Below are 20,177 nucleotides of genomic sequence, written 5' to 3' on the forward strand. Positions count from 1 at the left end.
GTGGCACATGGCAACTTGTATCGTGTCTTATTTAATTTTAAATTAACATAATACTCATAATCATAGAAGGTTGAACTCAAGTGTTTACTACTACTCACAAAATGTCACATTCAAGTAATGAAAAATAATCATAATCATAAACCCACTAAGACAGCACAAATGGGAGAGGAGTACACAGGGGTGTAGCTTCTTACATAAACTTACCATCACTCTTTCTGTCCTTGAGCCCTCCCTGACCTTGGCTGATAAGTGCATGGGGTCATCGGGTTTGGAGCCTTTGCAGAGTTCCGTGGCGTAAATTGGCTTGCTTCCTATTGACTTTCCTTCACTGTAGGGTTATGATTGGGCCCTTAAAATGATTTGGTTATTTAAGTAGGCATCCATGATTCCATCAATTTTTCCAGCTTCCAAAAGAATTGCAGTTTCTCATGTTTCATCTCTTTTCCTCTTTGACTTATGGGTTTATAGTGTTTCTTTTTTTTTTTTTTTAATATGGAATGCTTCACGAATTTGTGTGTCATCCTTGCACAGGGGCCGTGCTAATCTTCTCTGTATCCTTCCAATTTTAGTATATGTGCTGCCAAAGCGAGCACTGTGTCTGTTTCTTTTCTACAATTTTATTAGGTGTCAGGAGGAATGGTATAAGTATGGTTTCAATGAAAGCCTTTTTTCCTTTGTTCTTAGTGTTTTTGTGTGTGTTTCCCCAACTGATAGTGAACTCCAAGTAAATCACTGTTGAAGTGTTATTTATACATCATAGTATGGACAGGGAGGCCTGGCGTGCTGCGATTCATGGGGTCGCAAAGAGTCAGACACGACTGAGCGACTGATCTGATCTGATCTGATAGTACCTTCCAAATAGGAGTTATACTGATGTTTGTGGTTATTATTGATAACCTTGAATAGCATGTGCAAGTATCCTTGCTGCTGCTGCTAAGTCGCTTCAGTCGTGTCCAACTGTGTGTGACCCCACAGATGGCAGCCCACCAGGCTCCCCTGTCCCTGGGATTCTCCAGGCAAGAACACTGGAGTGGGTTGCCATTTCCTTCTCCAATGCATGAAAGTGAAAAGTGAAAGTGAAGTTGCTCAGGAGGATACAAAAGACTTTCCAAAGACATAAATTTCCAGGTCCTCAACTTCCATCCATACTCTCTCCTAAAATGCATCTGAGAATGTCTGCAGCCCAGATGTCATCCTGGCTTTCTCTTCTCTCTTCCTCTTTCATAGTACCTTTCTCTCTCACACACACACACACCACCACCACCACCACACCTACACCTACATCTTTTTATGGCATAATTTTACCAAGATGTAAAAACCTGAAGGACAGCATACAAAAATACAATTTGAAATATTCCTTTGGGCCAACTGCTTTCAATTTGTTGTCATTATTTAGTCACTAAGCCATGTCGGACTCTATGCGACCCCATGGACAGACACCACAAGACCCCTTTCAATTAAGGCACTGTAGTCCAAGGTCTGAATATATATTTGGCCTATTATCAATTTAGATATACTGTAAAGGAGAAGGGAGGATGTAATGACCATCTCTTCCATTTGTTGCCAAAGACGTTTGCTGCATGGAGTACTGTGAAATTAAGGAAAGCTAGGCTGAGAAATGTTGAAGGTGATGACACCTAATTTCTTCCTACTAATGGCAGGTCTCCATGTCTTAACCACCTTAGAACACTATTATTCAAAATGCATAAAAAACCTACAAAGACAGCACCAGATCATGGATTCTAAACATCATTCTCCAATTAAAAATCAGGATAAAAATTGGAGAAGTGGTTGGTTCAAAGACAGGGCAAGGAGATCACAAGATGAACCCAGAACACCTTGTGATTTCAAAAAGGAAGGAAGTACTAATAAAAAGATGAAGATTAAAAAAAAACAAAAACAAAGGAGCCAACCTGAAGGAATGCTTCTAATAGTCAAAGGTGGAATAATTGGAGCCAAAAAACAATGCTTTTATTGAATTTTAACCCACAGAACAGAAGAAACATTGACGAGTCCACAGTACCATTGATTAAATGACTGGGAGAGAAGCAGCAGCGCTTCCTTATAGTATAATTCCAATTAGTGTAGAAGTAAAGAGGAAAATGGAAAATTACCATTTGTCAAACATCACAATAACAACTATTGTTATCTACATTAAAAGTAGTAGGTGACTGTGAGGACAATTTGCAGTCTCAAAGTATCTCCTCCAAGATATCTATCAATTAAAAAGGGAAAGACAGTCTTTGTAATGGAGAAATCTGATGAAACCACCTTACCCCAGTGATCAAGGTCAGTATCACCAATAGTAAATTACTTTATTGATATTGGGAATTTTTCATTTCTGTGCTATTATTCTAAAAAGCCTAACGTCAGTTCAGCCATGAGAAAACATTTGACAAATCCAAATTGTGGGACATTAGACAAAATAACTGATCAATACTCTTCAAAAGTGACAAGGGCATGAAAGATAAGGAAAGACAAAGGAACTTAGAGACAGTAGTAGATTTAGAAGTAACTAAATGCATTTTCTGGGTAATATAATGGAACAGAAATAGAACATAACTGGGAAAACTGGTGAAATGTGAGTAAAGTTTTTGGTTTAACTAACAGTATTTTATCAAATATTAATTTCTTGGTTCTGCTCATTGTACTGGAGAAGGCAATGGCACCCCACTCCAGTACTCTTGCCTGGAAAATCCCATGGACGGAGGAGCCTGGTAGGCTGCAGTCCATGGGGTCTCTAGGAGTTGGACATGACTAGAGACTTCACTTTCACTTTTCACTTTCATACACTGGAGAAGGAAATGGCAACCCACTCCAGTGTTCTTGCCTGGAGAATCCCAGGGACGGGGGAGCCTGGTGGGCTGCCGTCTCTGGGGTCGCACAGAGTCAGACACTACTGAAGCGGCTTAGCAGCAGCAGCAGCTCATTGTACTATGGTTATGTAAGATGCTACCATTAGGGGAAGCTAGGTGAGGTATACATGGAAATTGTAATTTTACAGATTTTCTGTAAACCTACGGTTAGTTCAAATTAGCAAGTTAAAAAAATAAATAAAATCATGACTATGAAGTACACTTTCTCTGTACTTTCCTCCATTTCCAGTGCTAACTTTTGGCGTAATGCCAAAACAAATTTACTATATTGTAGTCATACTAACAATCGTTTGAGGAGTAAAAACCTATGATCTGATTATGACTCCTTTTGATATGGTTCTGAGAAATAATACATTTATTACACATGCCAGGGATTCAACTTCCAGAGTTCTGCTTTTAGGCAGGATAGGGTAAATTCTTTGGAAGTTACCCTCCACTGTGCCATTGAGTCTGCTTTTTTGAGTAAACTGAGTGACTAGAGTAAGGATCTTGACCTCTGTACTTTTCCAGGTATACCTTTGAATAGTTGTAATAGTAAAAATAATTAGAATTTAAATGTTCTTACCATCTAAATGGATAAGAAATGGCATTAAGAAAAATAGCAGAGACATTAAAGAAGCTTAAGCTCATCAGCACAAACTGAGTTTTATTTGATTGCAAGTGATATAACCTATGTACACGTTTCCCTTCCAAGTTTTTTCACCGCTAAAATTGCCCTTACAGAGATTACAAACATTGTAAACTGCATTTCATTAGTAGTTTATCAAATCTGCCTGTCAACTGACACATTCTGTATAGAGCCTTAAAAATGATGTTTTGAGAGTATTTATAATCACTGAAAGCAGATGATTCTGTAAAACAGGTAATTACAGATCTTTAAACTGACAACATACATATATTTAAACATTTAAATAGAAGTTCATTTCCTTCAAAAGTAATTTTCTACTGCTTTTTCATAAAAATATAAAAAGACAACATCTGTAGTTTTAAAAACCTATATTTAACCTAAATCAAGATTTTTCTACAAACGATACCTCTTTCCAAAAAAGTTTAAAACACACCACAAAATAATGTGACGTTAAATCAAATAATTTCATCATGACAGAGTATTTAACTTTTAAGAAATACTTGGCAGTATTTCTTTTTAAACTTTCATGCTAGATTTCAACTGTGTATATGCTATATAAACACACTAGATTAATCCAAGTCACTCATATTTATGCAGTAGACTTATATATGATGAGTTACCATATAAACAGTCATACCACAATTGCAAAATGGTAAAAGGCAATCTTTATGAAAACTTCATTAAAAAATTTAGTAAAAGGCAGCCAACATCACTCTAATTTTCTGTAAAAATCACATCTCTTCCTCCTACCCCTTTGAATGGTATCTTTTATAGCATATTGACACACAAAAGTATTAATATCCCTTTTACATAAGCTAGCTTTTTAAATGACTGCTTTCTTTTCTGACACATTGAATTTATCCAAAGGCACCAAGACTAGACTCCTATGTGGTTTCAGAATTTTTGTTCTTTTTTAAGTTCCTCTAGAATAATTTTCCTCAGAAAAGGGTAACTCTAAGAACCAGAAGAAAATGAATGATAAAACACAGTAATCTGAAACTTGTACCATTCAAAAAGTATAAATGTATTAATAGGTTTCTTGAACTTTCCATTTAGGACAAGAAGTCAGAACAACTTTCTGAACATAAACACAAAAATAGAGCACATTTAGTAACAGTAGGAAAACTCCTAAGCTTCTAATGCATTAAATCTTACATAATAACATACAGCCAAAAGCATTAGAAATTCACTGCCAGATATTACGATCCTTTATTCTGAAAAATGTCTGATACACAGCACTAACATGGAACAGAGTATGGCATTTATTTCACGGGGAGGAAAGATAGGTTTCATCACAAAAACAGATTTACTAGATTTCAGCTTTGATTGATTTTAGAGATATATTTTAAAGATAAAAAAGAAAAACAAGATTCATCCCTCAAATAAAAAAAGTCTTTATATATATGTGTGTATATATATATATATATGTATATAATCCATTATTAATACTTTTTATGCTTTTACAATGTAAAACATTTAGAAACTTCTGAGCTCTAGAAATGTTGGCCAGTTAACCTATTTGGCCATAACACATTCTGAATTCCCTTCTGAGAATCACATTAATGTTTTCAGTCCATTAGTCCAATATGGATGGAGCAATTCTATTTCTTTTTCTTCTTCTTTGGTGGTTCATCATCAGAACTACTGTCTGTGCTGGTGCTGCTACTACTGGAAGAGCTGGAATCTGAGTCTGAATCAGAGGATGAGGAGGAGCTTGTGGAGGAAGCGGAAGATGATGAACTGGAGGAGCTTTCATCAGAGTCACTGTCCTCTGAGGAAGATGAGGTAGACGTCTCTTCACTCTCTGATGAAGAGTCACTGGCTGAACTGTCGCTGCTATTGCTACTGGAACTGGTTACACTTTTAGACCTATTAGACAATTATATGCATGAGAAGCCGACATTTAACAGAATGTTTAAAAGCAATTTCACTTGAGTGTTATGCATATATATACGTACGTGTACTGAAGCTTTGCCAGTATGATATCACTAGACTTGATGCTTTATGGATTGCCTAACTGTTAGTAACCCTAACGTGCCCACCCTTTCACTCCAACTAGAAGGTCCTTAAATCTCTTGGATGGAATTTGAGAAAAGTGAACATACTATATATGCTTCAGAGTGAATGTTAGAATACAGTTGCGGTTTAACAATTGGGTTTATTTAAACTTCATGTACAGTGGTAAATGTTTCATAACCTTAACTACTTTAGACAAGATACAGCTGGCCAATAATTTCTTACCAATAATTTCTAATAAGATTTCCTAATCTAAGACAAGAGAAATTACTATTTCCAGATATAAGGACCCTGGAAAGTTGGAGAAAAAGGAGAAACAAAGGAAGAAACCCCAGACAAGTAAACAGAGGAAGGTATCAGAAAACAGGATGATGTCTAATCATGAATCGCAAACGAGAGACTTCAGATCCAAGTCTTGTAACTATTATTTTGAAATCAACCACCCTATCCCTCCAACTATTATTATATATTACCCATGTAATATTAAAGCCACACATACCTTTTCTTCTTGGTCTTTCTTTCTACGTTAGCTTCTCCAATGCTGATAAGCAACAGGGAAAGGGGGAGGAGCTCTTGTTAATACAGTGATTATAAACAGTTCAGACAAACCCTTCTGATATCCCCAAAACTGTTTTACACTGGAGAAACACTTTGTCTTTTGTAACATATACTGAGAGTCCAGTGTTTCTTATTATAACCAGGAGAAAAGTTTCCTATTGCAAGTGTATATGGTACCTGCATGAGCTACTCGGGTGACTCAGTGGTAAAGAATCTGCATGCCAATGCAGGAGACACAGAGATGTGGGTTCAATCCCTGGGTTGGGAAGATCCCCTAGAGGAAGAAATAGCAACCCACTCTAGTATTCTTGCTTGAAAAATCCCATGAACAGAGGAGCCTGGTGGGCTACTGGCCATAGGGTCGCAAAGAATCGGACACAACTGAGCACATATGTGGTACATGCAGTTAAATTAACTAGCTCTAAAGACAGATGCTATCAACTGTATTTTAGAAGTCAGGTGAGTTAATAGTTAAGATGAGCAAACACAGTAATTTGCTGCTTTTTTAATTGTGAACTTAGGTTGACAGCTAAATCCACTACTTAGTGAACAACAGAACAAAGCAAATAATAGCAGAACAATTGTAATTTATAATTTGGTTTTCTAGAATGGTATTATAAGTGGTCATTTTATATAAAAAGAAAAGCAACTGTTAATTAAAAATTTTTTTCTTAAATGATTCATTTTGGTGTACACTTAAAACTAACACAACACTATAAATCAACAATTGTTGTTCTTTGCCACTAAGTCCTGTCTGACTCTTTTGCGACCCCATGGACTGTAGCCCACCAGGCTCCTCTGTCCATGGGACTTCCCAGGCAAGAATACTGGAGTGGATTGCCATTTCCTGCTGCAGAGGATCTTCCCAACCCAGGGATCAAACTCAAGTCTCCTACATTGGCAGGCAGATTCTTTACCACTGTGAGCTACCAGGGAAGCCCAAATGAACTATACTCCAATAAAAATTAAAAAGCCTAATTTCTTGAGACTTCTCTGGCGGTCTAGTAGTTAAGACTCTGTGCTTCCACTGCAGGGGTTCTATTTTTTGCAAGATCCCACACGCCACTAGGCACAGGCAAAAAAATTTTTAAAACAAACAAAAAAACCTCCCAAACCATTTATTTTTCTGCATGTCCTCCAAATGTTCAGTTTTAAAACCAGAGACTTAATACTTTAAGATTATGCTCCCTCATTATTTATAAAGAAAAAAGTCTGGTGATTTTAAATATACAAATAGCTTGGTGCTATATAGCTGCCAAACAACATGCCTACTAAATCAGGCTTTCAAATTACAGAATTACTTCTATTACTCTATACTGTCCTATAAATTTAACATTTTTATATTCTGAACTTCTCTGCATATCCTAGATAATGCTTCTACCCTTATTTCCTAGATCTTCAAATACAAATATGTATTTACATAAAGTTGTTTTATTACTGAAGAATTGTCATTTTTGCAATTAAAATAAATGGTAGAAGTACATTTGTTGAGTCACACCACAAGAATTCAAGATCATTAAAATTCACACACTTCCATAATTTTATCACTGAACCAAAATAATTAGCAGTCTACGTAACACAGCCAAAACTAAAATTCATGTAGTTGTATGTATTTTTTAAGATCAAGATACTTGCATAATACAACTAGAAAAACAAAAGTCAAAAGTAGATGTTGAAATGAAATTATTCATAACTCTTATCATTTTTTGCTTACATTCCTAATTAACGAATTTTAAAAAATTATGTTTTTCTCCTCATCTTTCTTCTATCCTAAGTTTCAATATTTGCAGAGGGTATAAACTCTGGCATATTATATATAAAATATTGACATTTTAAAAAGAAAATTGTCATATCATTTTGATAATTGTAAATATCACAAAATTTGATACCTATCATAATTAATTTTTAAAAATATGAACAAGTTTATCTTTAATAATCGGTACTTTTACATTATCCCTTTTCCTCTTTGAACCCATGCTTTTATTTTCCTTTCCCCACAGAATGTATCCTAATATATTTTTATGCCTGAAAATTTCAGTGACCACTTATATTTCTCTGCAATAAAAACAGAGACATAACATAACTTGAAATTGTTATCTTTTAATTATACGTGATCATAAAGTTTTAAAAGTGCTTAAAAACTCTGAGTTGAATTACCATAATCATTACTACTATGCAAATTGATTAAAACAATGTAAAATATATTATAAATTTTAGTAACTATTATGGAATGGCTACCCACTCCAGTATTCTTGCTTGGAGAATTACATGGACAGAGGAGCCTGGCAGGCTACAGTTGACGGGATCACAAAGAGTTGGACATGACTGAGCAACTAACACACACACATACATAAAATATTTTACTGCAACTATATCTTTTAAAGACATCAATTTTTTTTTCTAGTTTTTGTATCCATAAATCTTACTGCTTGACTATGACAGAATTTAGTATCAAGTTAATTCCTATATTTAATTTTTACAGATTTAACCTGGAGAAAGTTTGTTAACCTGAACAGGTAGACGGTATAGCAATGTCACTTAGTTCTTTGAATTCTTCCCATGCCAAATAAATTCCACAAGTCATATAATGATGTATTATTAAAATAAACCTTTTGAAATAAGTTTTTAAAAATAATTTTATTTATTTTGGTTGTGCTGGGTCTTGTAAAGAGCTTAGCATGGTGCCTTGCACCAGTAATACTCATTAAACTTTAGCTAGTATTTTTAATCTAAATCTGGATAACCACTATAAGATATTTAGTCCCTTAATACATTTGATAAATAAAAATAAATATTCCTTTGGACACCACATGTAACCTTACCTTTGTTGTAATAATAATCTGTTTTCTTTTTCTTTTAAAGCTTTCTTTAGTTCTGCTGTTCTCGAAGGCCTATGTAGGTACTTTCTTTTTCCTGTGCATTCATAAGTCCAATGTCCAAATTCCAAGCATTTCTGACATCTTACATGTTGCTTATTTGCTTCACTACAGGATAAAAAATAAGAATACAGGCCTTAAATTTTTGACTTGACATTTTCTGCTGTGAGAAACATAAACAATATAAGCATTTGTTAGATTTAATCACTAAGCAATATAGTAAGTGGTTAAGGGCTGGAAGAAGCACAAGCTGGAAACAAGATTGCCGGGAGAAATATCAATAACCTCAGATATGCAGATGACACCACCCTTATGGCAGAAAGTGAAGAGGAACTAAAGAGCCTCTTGATGAAAGTGACCACCCTTACTGAAGAAAGAGAAGAGGAACTAAAGAGCCTCTTGATGAAGGTGAAAGAGGAGAGTGAAAAAGTTGGCTTAAAGCTCAACATTCTGAAAACTAAGATCATGGCATCTGGTCCCATCACTTCATGGGAAATAGATGAGCAAACAGTGGAAACTGTCAGACTTTATTTTTTGGGGTTCCAAAATCACTGCAGATGGTGACTGCAGCCATGAAATTAAAAGACGCTTACTCCTTGGAAGGAAAGTTATGACCAACCTAGATAGCATATTCAAAAGCAGAGACATTACTTTGCCAACAAAGGTCCGTCTAGTCAAGGCTATGGTTTTTCCTGTGGTCATGTATGGATGTGAGAGTTGGACTGTGAAGAAAGCTGAGTGCCGAAGAATTGATGCTTTTGAACTGTGGTGTTGGAGAAGACTCTTGAGAGTCCCTTGGACTGCAAGGAGATCCAACCAGTCCATCCTAAAGGAGATCGGTCCTGGGTGTCCTTTGGAAGGAATGATGCTAAAGTTGAAACTCCAGTACTTTGATCACCTCATGCGAAGAGTTGACTCATTGGAAAAGACTCTGATGCTGGGAGGGATTGGGGGCAGGAGGAGAAGGGGACGACAGAGGATGAGATGGCTGGATGGCATCACTGACTCGATGGACGTGAGTCTGAGTGAACTCTGGGAGTTGGTGATGGACAGGGAGGCCTGGTGTGCTGCAGTCATGGGGTTGCAAAGAGTCGGACACGACTGAGCGACTGACCTGAACTGAAGAGCTTGGACCTTAGAGTTAGACTGAGTTCAAATCTTGTTTAGAACTCAGTTCTTGATTAGAACTGAGTTCAAATCTTGTTTCCTCAATTCCATTCCAGTAAGGGCAGACTAGGTAATTCAGATCAACTCTTCAGCTTAGAATTAGAAAAGATAGCCAAAACATTTTAAACAACCTGCTCAAGGATCAGAGAACTAACAAAGAGATTAAAGAATCACCAAGCCAAGACATGGAAGAGGAGGGAAAACCAGAGTGGTCAGCTCTACATTTAACTCAACTCTTGTCCTGGGGCCTTTTCCCATCTCAGGAGAGTAAACAAGCATCATTTATAACAAGTAAAGGAGACAAATTATGCACTCAGAGTTAGGACTCTGAAGAGCTTTACCCTAGGAATAAAGCAATGGTGTATGAAGTGCTGCCCAGCTTCTAGTTACCTAGGAGACTAAGAAATATCTCAGTCCCTGAGATTGAATTAAGATTGACAAGTGGAGAAAAACAGATAAAAGAATTGGAAAGGAAGAAATAAAACTGTCATCCCTTACTGATGATGTATCATGTGCATTGCAAATCCAAAATACTCTATAGATAAATTTTTATTTTACTCTTTGGCCACGCTGTGTGGCATGTGGGATCTTAGTTCCCCAACCTAGGATTGAAACCTCTGCCCCTTGCATTGGAAGTGTGGAGTCCTAACCACTGACTGCCATGAAGTCCACAAATATTTTTTTAATAATTAGAATTCATAAGTGAGTTTCAGTTCAGTTCAGTCACTCAGCCATGTCTGACTCTTTGCAACCCCATCGACTGCTGCACGCCAGGCTTCCCTGTCCATCACTAACTCCCGGAGCCTATTCAAACTCATGTCCATTGAGTTGGTGATGCCATCCAACCATCTCATCCTCTGTCCTCCCCTTCTCCTCCTGCCTTCAATCTTTCCCACTATCAGGGTCTTTTCCAATGAGTCAGCTTTTCCAATCAGGTGGCTAAAGTATTGGAGTTTCAGCTTCAACATCAGTCCTTCCAATGAGTATTCAGGGTTGATTTCCTTTAGGACTGACTGGTTGGATCTCCTTGCAGTCCAAGGGACTCTCAAGAGTCTTCTCCAACACCACAGTTCAAAAGCATCAATTCTTCGGCACTCAGCTTTCTTCACAGTCCAACTCTCACATCCATACATGACTACTGGGAAAACCATAGCTTTGACTAGATGGACCTTTGTTGGTAAAGTAATGTCTCTGCTTTTTAATATGCTGTCTAGGTTGGTCACAGCTTTTCTTCCAAGGAGCAAGTGTCTTTTAATTTCATGGCTGCAGTCACCATCTGCAGTCATTTTGGAGCCCCCCAAAATAAAGTCTCTTACTGTTTCTATTGTTTCCCCATCTATTTGCCATGAAGTGATGGGACTGGATGCCATAATCTTAGTTTTCTGAATGTTGAGTTTTAAGCCAACTTTTTCATAAGTGAGTTTAGAAAGGTTTTATATTAGGATCAGTAAACTTCTCTTTGAAGAAATGACTGTTTAGGTCTTCCTCCCACTTTTTGATTGGGTTGTTTGTTTTTCTGGTATGGAGCTACATGAACTGTATATTTTGGAGATTAATCTTTTGTCAGTTGTTTCATTTGCAATCACCTGCCTTCTAAGGGTTGTCTTTTCATCTCGTTTATAGCTTTCTTTCCTGTGCAAAAGCTTTTAAGTTTAATTAGGTCCCACTTGTTTATTTCTGTTTTTATTTCCATTACTCTAGGAGGTGGGTCAAAGAGGATATTGCTGTGATTTACATCAGAGTGTTTTGCCTATGCTTTTCTCTAAGAGTGTTATAGTTTCTGGCCTTTAATCCATTTTGAGTTTATTTTTGTGTTTGGTGTTAGGAAATGTTCTAATTTCATTCTTTTACATGTAGCTGTCCAGTTTTCCCAGCACCACTTATTGAAGACATTGTTTTTTCTCCATTGTATATTCTTGCCTCCATTGTCAAACAGAAGGTGTCCGTAGGTGCATGGGTTTATCTCTGGGCTTTCTATCTTGTTCCACTGAAATATAGTTCAGTTTTTGTGCCAGTACTGTCTTTATTACTGTAGCTTGGGATGTTCTTTTTATAACTATTTATTAAGGACTATTTATATTGTCTGAACTTTTTTGTAGATCATGTTATAGGTCATAATAAAATTTTTAAAAAATCTTGGCTCTTTCACTACATAGTTTTAGGCTCTTTAGAAAGCTGATTTTTGAACCTCAGTTTCTTATTCTAAAAAATGGGACAATATCTACTTCACTAGATTATTGTGAGAATTAGATAAGACCATAGCCATGTTTTATACTTACTGTATGTCAGGAATTTAGCTAAATACTACTTATGCATAAACACATCTAATCCCCATGACACCTCAATGAGTTTGAGAACAATATCCTCATTCTACAAACTGGGATGTTTGTATAGCAAGCAACAAGGAATCTGGCATACAGTAATACACAAATGGGAGCTGTGACTATCAGCCTACACATTAGGCTAATCAACTATGTGGACTGATGATACTTTGCAATTCCTCAAACATGGGTGCATGATGAGATGCTGGACTTTTAATTTCAACATAGAGCAGTCACCTTTTTATCCCTGGAGAACACATAATTGGTGTTCAGTAAATATTTGTAAAATGAATGACTGTTAAAGTAGGCAAGGGTTTAAGAGAACATATATTGTTTATAGTATGCTTTTCATTAATTAGTTGCCACATTGTGGGCCAGCTTCTGTAATTTTGGCAATAATTTATTCTGGACTTCCCTGGTGGTCCAGTGGTTAAGAATCTGCCTACCAATGCAGGGGACACACAGTTTGATCCCTGGTCAGGGAAGATCCACATGTGTTGGGACAACTAAGCCCTGGAGCTGCAACTACTGAGCCCACACACCACAACAACTGAAGCCCAAGTGCCGTAGAGCCCGTGCTCTGCAACAAGAGAAGCCACCACAATAAGAAGCCCACGTACAACTAGAGAGCAGTCCCTGCTCAATGCAACCAGAGAAAGTCCACGTGCAGCAAAGGAGACCCAGTGAAGCCAAAAATAAATAGATAAATAAATACATTAAAAAAACTTATTTTTAGCACTTGTCCAAAAACAAGCCAATCCTAATGTGAAAAATTAATGTTTCAAGTAAGGAACTAAGACCCAGCAGTAGTATTAAAAGATAATAAAGAAGAGTCAGCTTTTTGCCCAGTAATAGTTCATAAATTTCCGTAAACAACTGTCAATACCATGACTATAACTTCAGAGTTTATCTCAATATGTAATAGTACAGCAAATTGTTAAGGCTTTCTATAATAAAAGACTTTATGGACTTAATATTAAGTTGCCCACTTTTCAGGTAAAAAGAATCACTAACATTTAATATATACAGGTGGTGCCAGTGGTAAAGTATCCACCTGCCAACGCAGGAGACATAAGACACGCAGGTTTGATCCTTGGGTTGGAAAGATCCCCTGGAGTAGGGCATGGAAACCCACTCCAGTATTCTTGCCTGGAGAATCCCATAGACAGAGGAGCCTGACAGCCTTCGGTCCTTATGGTGGCAAAGAGTTGGATATGACTGAAGTGACTTAGCACACACATTGTAATGCAGGGCTTCCCAGGTGGCTCAGTGGTAAGGAATCCACCTGCCGAGCAAGAGACACGGGTTCAACTCCTGTGTCGGGAAGACCCCCTGGAGAAGGAAATGGTAACCCACTCCAGTATTTGTTGCCTGGGAAATCCCATGGACAGAGGAGCCCTGTAGGCTACAGTCTATGGGGGTCACAAAGGAGCTGGACATAACTTAGCGACTAAACAACAACTATTGTAATATGCATCTCAGAAATGATAAAATCAAAACCAGTAAAGGATAATTAGTAAAAAATGTAAAATCATGACTCTAATACAAATATATAATGAACACATGTCAAAGATTTTATTTAATCATTAATTAATAAGGGAACCAGTAAGATGTTGGAACTGGTTTAGAACAGTATTCAAACAACACACATATATGGGCAATCAGAAATGCAGGAAACAAATTTACTAATAGTTAAAAACTGGTCAACAGCTACAGGGCAAGAATCAGTTGTACTGCTTTGCATGGGTAAGAATCTTCTCTTTGATTTTTCTACAATTTACAGAGTTTTAAAATAGGTCAAAGACAATAAGGCACAGGTCCTGATAGGGTCACATGGCCAGGAGAGGGGATTAGACAACTCAGCAGTAATCTTATTTTTTTTTTTAATCCATTTCAAAGTCTTTCACAATATTTCCTAATAATGAAATTATGGAGGAGGATGGAAGCCTTTCAGAATCAAGAAATAAAGTCTTCTTCTCCAACTTACAGTTTGTTTTCCCAATATTGTAAGTAATTTATAGCCTGGGATGTCAGCTATGAAAAATATTATTGGCCAGCACTGTGGAGTTTGTTTTTTGTTGTTATAAACAGAACTTTCACTAGTATCCGAAGCCCACCTATGATGTTCTAAACGTTAACTAGAGACTTCTCTGATGGTTCAGTGGTTAAAACTCCAGCTTCCGCGACAGAGGGCACAGACTTGATCTCTGGTCAGGGACTTAATATCCCAATGCCATGAGGCACAGCTAAAAATAAGTAAATAGATAAACATTTACTAACTAATCATTCTTAAAAATACTTATATCTTCTATATAGAATGCTGATACAGACCTATAATTTCAAAATAAACAAGACCAGCAAGCATTGCTTTTCGAATGAATACCCTATTTAATAACATTCCTTTTCTATAGCCTAAGCTAAGGTTTAAGGAAGTGTTTTTAACAGTACAGCCTTTTTATGTGAAACAACCTCCTTTGATACCTGAAATATTAAGATATGTCTGCCAGATTGGCAAAACTTTAAGTCTATGGTTGGCAAAGGTGGAGAATTGGCACTCTGAATATAGTAAAATATACATTTTTTAATGCTGGTATGTAAGTTGCAGAAACTTTCTGAAGGGCTATGTGGTTAACATGCAACAAAAATCTTAAAAATGTACATATCAAATAAACAAAAAATATAATACCAATAATGGTTATGTATCTAAAGGATCCCTAAGAGTTCCATTTATTATTAAACTAATAAATGAGTTTAATAAATTCATAGGATATAAGGTCAGTATACAGAAGTCAATATACTAGCAATGAACAATTGGAAATTGAAGTAAAACAATACTACTACAAAACTTAATTTTATCCTTGTTAAATTTCTTCTCATTAGACTCAACATAGAGTTCATCTGTCAAGACCTTTCTGGATTGGGATCTCGTTATCCATTGTATTAGTCACTCTTCTTAGCTTTGTGTTTGACAAACATGCACATGTGTCCTCATCCAAGTCATTTATAAAAATTGTTGACAAGATCAAACCTGAGTACCACACTGAGGCCACCATGTATATTTACTTAAACCCATTAAACAATACTCTCAGTTCATGATGTTCAACTGATGTACCTAATAGTTCTGCTTTGTTCACAAGGCTACTGTGAGAGACTTTCTAAGACGCCTTATTGAAATCCAAATACCTAAAAAAGGCAATAAGGGTATCAATCTGTAATGATTTGATACCTGATGAACTTGGCTTTTACTTCTGAACAGATTTAATATATGCAGCCAGAATTTTGCCTGGAGTGGACCTCAAGTTCACAAGTCTAATTTGTGGAATCTACGCTTCTCACTTTGAAAATCAAAACAACATTTGCCAACTTCTAGTCCTTTAGTGTCACTCCTGTTGGCCAGAGGTCCTCAGATTACCAGCAGCACTACAGCCATTTCACTTGGAAATTTTCTGTTATGTTGGGGACCAAATTACCTGGGTCAAGCGCCTTAAACACATTCAGAGTGGCTTAGGGCTCTAATAACCACTCCTCAAGTATCCTGGGCATCAGTTCTACTCTTGTCATTCTGCATACAATTATGTTTGAGTTAAATCTGATTCAGAGTTAAGTCCCTGAAAGATCTGCTGAATGGGAAGTTCAAATTTTCCCCCTTTCCTCCTTTGGTCCAAAAACTTTTAAAAAACGTCAATACTACTTTCTCACTTGTCATAACTTGTAGCTTAAAAATTGTTCTTATGGAAGTGCTATCTGCTCTTTACAAACAAATCTTTTTGATGAATATAAAATAAAAAGCAAAAGCTCCTCTTTTCCTTTCTCTCCCAAAATATTCCCCAAATTTTCCTGCACTCTTCTTGCCTCTAATGGCTCTCGGTCTCCAACTCCCTGGGAGTTGTCCTGACAGCCTTTAAACCATGACAGGTTTTGTTACACACCATGTTTTCTTCCTGGTAAGACCAGAAGCTCCTAAAGCTTTGTTTTTTACTTCTATGTAGCTCATGTACCCAATACAAGCATACTGAAGAAACGGAACATTTGTTTAACTCTGTGATACTCTAAAACTTATGCTAAAAGCATTAAAAGTTTTACTTTCAAAAGTGGACACTGTTTGATTTAGTCAATCTAGCCATCATCACCTCCTCTGACCTATCCACCCATTGTTTATAAAGACCCATTCAATTATGCTGGGAAGAGAAAGTGAAAGTTTCTCAGTCGTGTCCCACTCCTTGGGACCCCATGGACTATACAGTCCATGGAATTCTCCAGGCCAGAATACTGGAGTGGGTAGCCTTTCCCTTCTCCAGGGGATCTTCCGAACCCAGGAATAGAACTGGGGTCTCCTGCGTTGCAGGCGGATTCTTTACCAGCTGAGCCACAAGGGAAGAGAGTGAGATCCAAATTAATCAGAACTTCATATTCCCATAGACATGGTTTAGGGTAGGGCATGTAATCCAATCTAGACAATGAGATGCTATCAACTTGAAACTGAGAGGATATAAAGGACTCTAGATACTGCAGCCATTTTAGGACCAAAGGAGTGATCTATCCAAGTATGGAACCAACATCCAAAAGAGCAAACCTAAGAGACACTAGACCCTGGTAACACCATTTAAGTGGACATCTATTTAAGTAGAACTGTACTCCATTCTAGATCTCAGAACCATCTTGGAAAAGCCTTCTTCCTCCACCAAGCATACTACTACTTCACTCTGATTCCCTAAATCTTTATCTTTATGATCAAGGAACTCTTTTCATTCAGCATGAGAGGCAGAGTCTGATCAAAGAGAGAAGAAAAGGATCAGGACTTTTAGAATAAAAAACTATAAATACAAAAAGGAATATAAATATACACACTGGAGCAGACTGAATGATGTATTATAAACAGGCAAACAGTGATGGCATGAAAAGCTGAGAGTGAATAAGTGGTGAATGTTGTCTGGGTGTGCAGATTGGTAGAAGAAAAAAAAAAAAAGGCTGTACAAGAAAGGGGCATATGACACGAACTCCTGCATTATCTGTTCACAGCAAACCTCTTGTGCCCTTCTCTAGCTCATTAGCCGCCACAGTGGACATCTTTCAGTTCTTAGAAACTAAGTTCTCTCCTGTCTCAAATTAATTATGCTGTTCTGAATGCTCTTTCCCCCAATCCTCTCACGACTGACTCCTTTCTCACACTTTTCATCTCTGTTCAAACCCCACCTCTTTAGAGATGCCTTTCCAGTCCAACCAACCTAACCTGGACCGTTCTCTTTTCCCACCATCTCATTTCCTTCAAAGCTCTTACTATCCAACTGCATTTACTTAAAATGTTTAGTTTATCGACTCTTTCCACCAACAGAATGTAAGCTTCCTGAAAGCAGATATTCTGTCTTGAACACTTTCTTACACCCAAATAGAGCGATAGGTAATGCATACATTAGTATCTGTTAGAAAATGAATGGCAGAATGTAAGAAGATAACTTGGGAGAAAAGTCAGGCTGGTCCTAGGTAAGGCGATTACAATGGGGCAGGAAAAGCCAGCTGGCCTGGAGGTTGAACAGGAAGCTGAAGGTTTACGTGGGCGAGAGTAAGGGGTGTTGGATGCGGGCTACAAGCTTTGCCTGGTCACTTGTGGGGTGCGCCCACCGCTGCCCACCGGCTGGGTTGGGCAAACCGGCATAAATCACTTAGTAACCAATTCCTGGACGTCCCCTTCGCGGGAACCAAACGCGAGACTCTCTTCAGTCACCCCTAGGTCCCGCCCAGTGGCCTTACGCAGCCGTCTTCCACGAAATCGCTAGTGCACAGATATCAAACTTCTCGCCCCGGCCCGAGCCCCTTGTGGGCAGGCGACGTGTAAGAAAAACGGCCAGCCTCCGCCAGGCCAAGCTGAGGATCCGACACCGACCCCGCTTCCCGGCACCGCTCAATAGCCCGCTGACGCGCTTCTCTCCGCCCCCAGCCCGCCCCGCCGCCCAACTCCGGTCCTAACTTACGCTTGTCTCCGGGCTATGAGACGATGCATGGGAGTCGCCATCTTAGCGCGGCTGCCGACCGCCGCGCTGGGTTTTGGGAAACTCCTCGAAGTGGGCGGGGACTTCGAACCCTGAAGGGCGTAGGCGTGGGCGGAGCCAGTGGTCCTGGCTAGGCTCTGGAGCTGCTATTGGGGCAATAGTGGGTTAGGGCCTGGTGTGTTGTGTTTCCTGCATATTCTATAGTTTGAGGGAGAGGAACCCATAATCTGAACAATTGAAGGACGAGTCCACGTATATTGCTTGGAGAAGCAGGGAAGAACATTGTAGAATGAGGGATCGATCTATCCATCTTTATATACAAATCCATTTTTATATACATGAACGAATAAAGTTAATTGCTTAGTCGCATCTGACTCTTTTGGGACCTTATGAATTGTAGCCCACCAAGCTCCTCTGTTCATGAAATTCTCCAGGCAAGAATACTGGACTGGGTAACCATTCCCTTCTCCAGGGGATCTTCCCAACCCAGGGATCAAACCCAGGTCTCCCTTATTACAGGCAAATTCTTTACAGTCTGAGTCACCAGGGAAGCCCCACTGCAGTTTTCAGAAACTAGAAGTAGTCTGGATAGCAAAGTTTAAAAGAATAAGTTGAACAAGATTGACTATCAATTGAAAAAGACTGGGGCTTCCCTGGTGGCTCAGTGGTAAAGAATCCACACGCCAATGCAGGAGACACGGGTTTGATCCCTGATGGGAGAAGATTCCACAGACGGCAGAGCAACTAAACCCATGTGCTGCAACTATTGAGCCTGTGCTCTAGAGCCTAGGAGGTGCAACTATAGAGCCTGTTTGCCCCAACTACTGAAGCCCGAGTGCTGTAGAGCCTGTGCTCTGCAACAAGAGAAGCCCCTGCTCGCTGCAACTAGAGAAAGCTCATGCACAGCAATGAAGATCCAGCACAGACAAAACTAAATAATAAAATGATTAAAAAAAGAGTGACTTTAGCAAACTATAAAGTGTACATATGTTAATTACTTATGCACATAATCATATTTTTATTAATTTCATAGTGATGTTAGAAGGTTATACAGGTAAAACTGCTTTGTCAACTAGAAAAAAATTATACAAATATTAATTATTTAAGGATATTTTAGCATTTAGTATCAGATCATGGAAATTTATTCCCTTAAATCCATGGTGTATGAAACATACATACCTTTTCAATTAATTAATTAGACTGCCTTGGGTGATAGTTGCATCATGTAGGATCTTTCATGGCAGTATATGGACTCTCTAGTTGCAGAACTAGGGCTCAGTAGTTGCAAAGTTCTGACTTAGTTGCTTCCAGGCACGTAGGATCTTAGGTCCTCAGTTCAGTTCAGTTCAGTTCAGTCGCTCAATCATGTCCGACTCTTTGCAACCCCATGGACTGCAGCACATCAGGCCTCCCTGTCCATCACCAACACCTGGAGTTTACTCAAGCTCATGTCCATTGAGTCAGTGATGCCATCTGATCATCTCATCCTCTGTTGTCCCCTTGTCCTCCTGGCTTCAATCTTTCCCAGCATCAGGGTCTTTTCAAATGAGTCAGTTCTTCGTATCAAGTGGCCAAAGTGTTGTAGTTTCAGCTTCAGCATCAGTCCTTCCAATGAATATTCAGGTCTGATTTCCTTTAGGATGGACTGGTTGGATCGCCAACTAAGGATCCCAACTTAGTTCTCCAACTAAGGATCAAATCTGAGTCCCCTACATTGAAATCCGGATTGTTAACCACTGGACCAACAT

At 38.2% G+C, this 20,177-nt stretch overlaps 1 protein-coding gene and 1 non-coding gene across 2 annotated transcripts; both read right to left on the minus strand.

The window, feature by feature from the left end:
- Positions 1-486: 486 nt before the first annotated feature.
- LOC133252266 (U6 spliceosomal RNA) lies at positions 487-593 on the minus strand. Its single transcript, XR_009737878.1, has one exon. It is a non-coding gene; the product is annotated as a U6 spliceosomal RNA (small nuclear RNA).
- Positions 594-3,491: 2,898 nt separating this feature from the next.
- Positions 3,492-18,516, minus strand: ZCCHC10 (zinc finger CCHC-type containing 10). The gene is made up of 4 exons (XM_061423481.1): positions 18,412-18,516; positions 8,901-9,062; positions 6,020-6,061; positions 3,492-5,373 (listed from the first exon to the last, which is right to left on the minus strand). The coding sequence occupies exons 1-4, from the start codon at positions 18,450-18,452 to the stop codon at positions 5,106-5,108; spliced, it is 513 nt and encodes a 170-aa protein (XP_061279465.1). The 5' UTR covers positions 18,453-18,516; the 3' UTR covers positions 3,492-5,105.
- Between the last annotated feature and the right edge of the window lie 1,661 nt (positions 18,517-20,177).

Source organism: Bos javanicus, chromosome 7 (genome assembly GCF_032452875.1).
Source record: "Bos javanicus breed banteng chromosome 7, ARS-OSU_banteng_1.0, whole genome shotgun sequence".
Lineage (NCBI taxonomy): Eukaryota > Metazoa > Chordata > Mammalia > Artiodactyla > Bovidae > Bos > Bos javanicus.

Excerpts from the sequence above, each read along its gene's own strand:
- ZCCHC10 (XM_061423481.1), bottom strand. The coding sequence starts at position 18,452 with ATGGCGACTCCCATGCATCGTCTCATAGCCCGGAGACAAGC. Across the intron at positions 9,063-18,411 it reads CTCATAGCCCGGAGACAAGC|TGAAGCAAATAAGCAACATG; the intron begins GTAAGTTAGGAC and ends TTTATCCTGTAG. Across the intron at positions 5,374-6,019 it reads AGAAAGACCAAGAAGAAAAG|GTCTAAAAGTGTAACCAGTT; the intron begins GTATGTGTGGCT and ends ATTGTCTAATAG.